General features: G+C 57.3%; 4 protein-coding genes across 4 annotated transcripts in view; 2 read left to right on the top strand and 2 right to left on the bottom strand.

The window, feature by feature from the left end:
- ACA1_213350 (ABC2 type transporter superfamily protein) overlaps positions 1–290 on the bottom strand; it is a gene marked incomplete at both ends in the record, with an annotated part of 1830 nt that extends 1540 nt beyond the window's left edge. The window contains one exon of the mRNA XM_004337003.1: positions 6–290. Coding sequence (XP_004337051.1) covers positions 6–290 — 285 coding nt within the window. The remainder of the gene's footprint in view (positions 1–5) is intronic.
- A 282-nt stretch (positions 291–572) lies between these two features.
- ACA1_213340 (vacuolar proteinsorting-associated protein 25, putative) lies at positions 573–1691 on the top strand (the record flags this gene model as incomplete). The annotated part of the gene is made up of 7 exons (XM_004337002.1): positions 573–590; positions 679–772; positions 838–891; positions 1005–1093; positions 1218–1293; positions 1447–1517; positions 1638–1691. 7 exons carry the CDS (start codon positions 573–575, stop codon positions 1689–1691), a joined length of 456 nt encoding a protein of 151 aa, XP_004337050.1.
- Positions 1692–1904: 213 nt separating this feature from the next.
- On the top strand, positions 1905–3510 carry ACA1_213330 (protein C14orf124 family protein; the record flags this gene model as incomplete). The annotated part of the gene is made up of 9 exons (XM_004337001.1): positions 1905–2027; positions 2136–2213; positions 2325–2411; positions 2516–2578; positions 2616–2705; positions 2807–2968; positions 3069–3138; positions 3209–3297; positions 3391–3510. 9 exons carry the CDS (start codon positions 1905–1907, stop codon positions 3508–3510), a joined length of 882 nt encoding a protein of 293 aa, XP_004337049.1.
- Positions 3511–3653: 143 nt separating this feature from the next.
- ACA1_213320 (uncharacterized protein) lies at positions 3654–4508 on the bottom strand (the record flags this gene model as incomplete). Its single annotated transcript, XM_004337000.1, has 4 exons — positions 3654–3785; positions 3945–4001; positions 4146–4350; positions 4450–4508. 4 exons carry the CDS (start codon positions 4506–4508, stop codon positions 3654–3656), a joined length of 453 nt encoding a protein of 150 aa, XP_004337048.1.
- Between the last annotated feature and the right edge of the window lie 81 nt (positions 4509–4589).

Genomic DNA, 4589 nt, shown 5'->3' with positions numbered 1-4589 from the left:
TTGACGGCGTTGCGCTCCGTGGCGTACTCAGCCGCGACGTAGACAAACAGCTGCTTGGTGTTCCAGTGGAAGAGGCTCGACAGGTCGGCCTTGAGATCGAACGTCAACGATAACACATCGTTCTGCAATGTTGGATGCCGCTGGAAGACCTGCAGCGATGTCACTGCAAAATGGACTTCAGGATTCGTGGGGATGAAGTAGGATGTGCCGATGTTGCACCCCACTAACACCGCTAGCACCACCAAGGCGTAGCAGAATATGGCATTGGCGCGCATCAACAACGAATGCATCTTCTCTTCCAATCGCGAACAAATAATCAATTCAATTAATCTTGGCTTTTCGTGCTGACGTAAGCAATAAAAGATCGATATGAATAAAATCATAGTACAGAAAGGATGCAGCAGGCCACCTACCGAGACTTTACATTTCCACCCTTCTATTCCAGTCCGCCCTTCTTCACGTACGCCCCTCCTTCCTTGCCACATCAAGAAGCATTTTTCTTTGGCATTTGTGAACGAAAACAATCGAATGTGCGCAGGGTCCAGCCAGTGCTGAACACACGGAAGAAGCAGATGGCCATGTGGCAGAACGTACGGTGCACTTGGCACCGTTGTTTGTGCCGTGCACTTGAAGATGACTGACCGCCCGCCACGTGTGTCAACTTGCACCCATCACCAGCTCATACTGGACTTCACGCGGCACTTCAAGTTGTATCAGCTCGACGTCGACGAAGCTGCGAGCTCGCCTCTCTTCGTCAACTCTGCCATCAACCGTTCGTTCAGCTCAATCGCCCCGTGTGCCATCTCAGCTGCTCACCCTTGCACCTTTACCACGCAGGACGATTGGCGCCCGAACACATCCGCACAATTCTCGACGATCTGGCCAAGCAAGGTGCCACGCACGACACACGGCACGCGCATGGCCGCACACGGCACACGACACACAACCACTACACGGTGGTGCCGGTGCAATGCCAACTTCCGTTCTGTCTTTGGCGCGCGCAGGAAACGGTGAATGGATGGACAAGGAGAAGCGGCGGTTCACCGTCCTGTGGCGAAGTCCCGCCCAGTGGGGCGAAATCATCTACAAATGGGTAGGTAGAGAATACACCACAGTACATCGCTCGAGCCCGCAAAGGCATCACTTTGTGCCAACCATCATCGCGTTCTGACTTGGACCGGGTGTTCGTGGATGGTGGGATTCATTCATCGCAACAGGTGTGCAACAGCGGACTGACGGACACGGTGATGACCGTCTACGAGCTACGAGAGGGAGACAGCACCGAAGGCGAAGGTTTCATTCATCTCTTGTGTTGTGTGTTGGTGCTGTTTTGTGAAGTGGTTGGGTGGTTGTGCGTGTCGTGCGATTGTACGCGCCTGCTGGCTTCCACCGTTGCTCGTACTAATAGTAATACCGTTCATTGGCGTACGCTTTGCCTTACCCCAGAGTTCCACAACCTCGACGGGCAGGTGCTGCTCAAGGCTCTGCAGGCGCTGGAGAAGCAGGCCAAGTGTCAAGTACGCTCACCTTTGTCTACTTCCTCTTTTCCAATGTTGTTAACATGTTATTACAACTTTGGTACCATGCTATGGTCATTCACACAACATCAACTCCAATGTCAACACAATGACCTGCAGGTCTTCTCGGGCCACCAGAGCGACGAGGCTGGCGTCAAGTTCTTCCTCATGTAGAGCGAAGCGCCAACAACGAGAAAAGAAAATCTGTTTCCTTTTAGTTTCCTTAGAGCAAAAAGGAAATGCCGGCGAATTGCCTGCGTGATCACGACACGAGCGAACGCACACAAAACACGCACGCACACGCACACACCACTTTACCAAGAAAGCAAATCGCACCACAAACAGCAAACAAGCTGCACACACAACACGCACACTAGATCGATAAAGATGAAGAAGAGCACGGGCGAAGGACTGCGGGTGCTGGTGGGTGGTGGGTCCGGCTTCATAGGGTCCGCACTCACGCGCCACCTCGCCAGCCGCGGACACTCCCTTCGCCTCATCTCCCGCACCGTACGTAATCTATTTATCAATTAAAATTTAACTATATACCTTTATTATAATAATTACATATAATTATACTTTGTTTTCATCTTATTTATTTATGTACTGGAATTGTAGGGCGCAAGTGGAGGGCTGTCGTGGGAAGAGGTGGACAAGGCCGGGCTGCCGCCGTGCGACGCTGTCATCAACCTCGCCGTACGACGCAGCCCCTTCCCCCCGCGGTGCTGTGCCGATGCGGTCAGATGCCGAACGAGCGTGTGCGGTGTCGTGTCGTGCCGTGTCGTGCGTGTCGTGCGATCAATGCAGGGTGCCAACTTGATGGGCAAGCTGCTATGGACTCAGGCCTACCGCCAGGAGGTCTGGGACTCGCGCATCAACACCAACAAGGCCATCGTACAGTCGCACAACACACACACGCCACACACCGCACACACCGCACATGCGCCACCACACCGCACACACCGCACACGCAACTTATAATCGACGCATGCACGCAGGCGCGGGCCATCGGCAAGATGAACGAGGCGGAGCGGCCCAAGGTGTTCGTGTCGGCGTCGGCGGTGGGGTACTACCCGAACGGGCGTACCCGGGCCGGAGGTGGACGAGGACCACGCGCCCCGCGCCGACTCCTGGTTCGGCGAACTGACCGAGGCCTGGGAGGGCGCTGCGGACGAGGCCGCCGACGCCGTGCGTGCACCTGACGCGGGCCGTGAGTGCCGCTGAAGCGTGTGCGCGTGCGGTCTCTAATCTGTGCGTGTGCGGTGCGCGGTGCGTGTGCGGAAACGCAGACGAGGGTGGTGAAGGTGCGGACCGGCATAGTTCTGGGCCGCGATGGCGGAGCGTTGGCGTCGATGCTGCCCTCGTTCCAGTTCGGGATGGGCAACGTGATGGGCGACGGGCGACAGTACTTCCCGTGGGTCCACCTCGACGACATCGTGGGCCTCTACGAGGTCCGCCCCAAATTCAAATGTGTGGCGGCCGTGCGATGTGTGCGGTGTGTGCGGTGCGCGTGTGCGGTGTGTTTACATAAGTCTGGCGTGTTTCGTGCAGCACGCGGTTGTGAACGACAACGTGACCGGAGTGGTCAACGGCGTGGCTCCCGATGCCAAGAACGCCCAGGGTATGTGCCTTGACTGGGCCGCTGTGTGATGAGACACAACTCAATCCTCCCCCCCCCGCCCGACACACAGAGTTTGCCGAGTGCTTGGCGAAGACGATGGGCACCAGCGTCAAGTTCCATCTGCCCGCCTTCGTGATCGAGACCATGTTCGGCTCAGAGGTGCCAAACGTTTCTTTCCGCTCAAGGCTGTCATCATTCGGCACATTCTTCACGACACGACACGACACGACACTCACAACACAACACGCACAGAGGGCCAAGCTGCTGCTCGAGGGCCACAAGGTGATCCCCAAGCGCACCCTGGCGAGCGGCTACCAGTTCAAGCATCCCCAGCTCGAGGAGGCGTTGGCCGACGTCTTGAAGAAGAAGTGAGGCGACATTGAGTACAAAAATAAATAAAAAAAACACAACATTATATAGTATATACAGTATATACACAGTATATAAGTAAAAAACAGTGTAATCGAAAAAACCATAATGATTTCTTATTTTTATGTTACAAAGCAAGGGCGCCTTCAGGCGTAGCGGACGAGGGTGGGTCCGGTGAAGGAGGACTGGCGCTGGACGATGGGGGCGAGGGCGTAGAGGTTGAGGATGACGCCCGTCAGGTACTTCTCCTCGTACAGGTCCGAGATCACAAACAGGTCCTGCTTGCGCACCCCCACCTTCTCGCACGCCTCCAAATAAAACCGGATATTTTCCTGTCGTGCGCGTGTGCGGTCGCGCGTGTCGTGTCGTGTCGTGTTGTCGTGTGCGGTCTGTGAGTTTTCGTGTTTCTGGCATGTAGTTGTGTTTGTGTGGCGCACCCGCTCGATCAGAGGAATGGGGCGATCGCCCACCTGAGGGATCATGCCTGGCCAGTGCTGCGCAGACACACACCATCGCGTCAGTCGCGTGCGTGCGGCCGTGTGTGCGTCCCCGTGTGCGGTCACGCGTGCGGTATGTGCCGTGTGTGCGTGTGCGTGTGCGGTCGCGCGTGCGGTATGTGTCGTGTGTGCGGTGTGTACCTTGTTGATGAGCGCGCAGAGGACGCGGCCGGACTTGAGGTTGTCGGGGAAGTCCCCGACGCCCTTGTCGCCCAGGATCTGCTCGAGCCAGGCCATGGCGTCGTCCACCATCTTCCGGTACTCGGCCATGCTCAGCTTCTCCTGCTCCTTCTCCTTCAGCTCCGCGTCGAGCCCGTACAGCGACTGCTGGCTCTCCTGCCGCTCCCTGCCACCACCCACCCACCCAGCCCCTGTCACTCTCACCGCACGCGCCACCGCACACACGGCACACACCGCACACGCGTGACCGCACACGGGGACGCACAAGTTCTGTCGTTTGCGGAACTGGGCTTCGGTTTCGCCGAGGAGGCTGAGGCCGCGCATGTCCTTGCTCACCTTGGGCTTGGGCCGAGCGCTGCTGCCGCCGCCGCCCAGCTTGGCCGGCGACGAATTGGAGCCGGCGCT

Source organism: Acanthamoeba castellanii (genome assembly GCF_000313135.1).
Source record: "Acanthamoeba castellanii str. Neff unplaced genomic scaffold scf7180000084758, whole genome shotgun sequence".
In the NCBI taxonomy this organism is placed as follows: Eukaryota; Discosea; order Longamoebia; family Acanthamoebidae; genus Acanthamoeba; species Acanthamoeba castellanii.
Note: the sequence above shows the minus strand (reverse complement) of the source record. Positions and strands in the feature narration are given on the sequence as shown.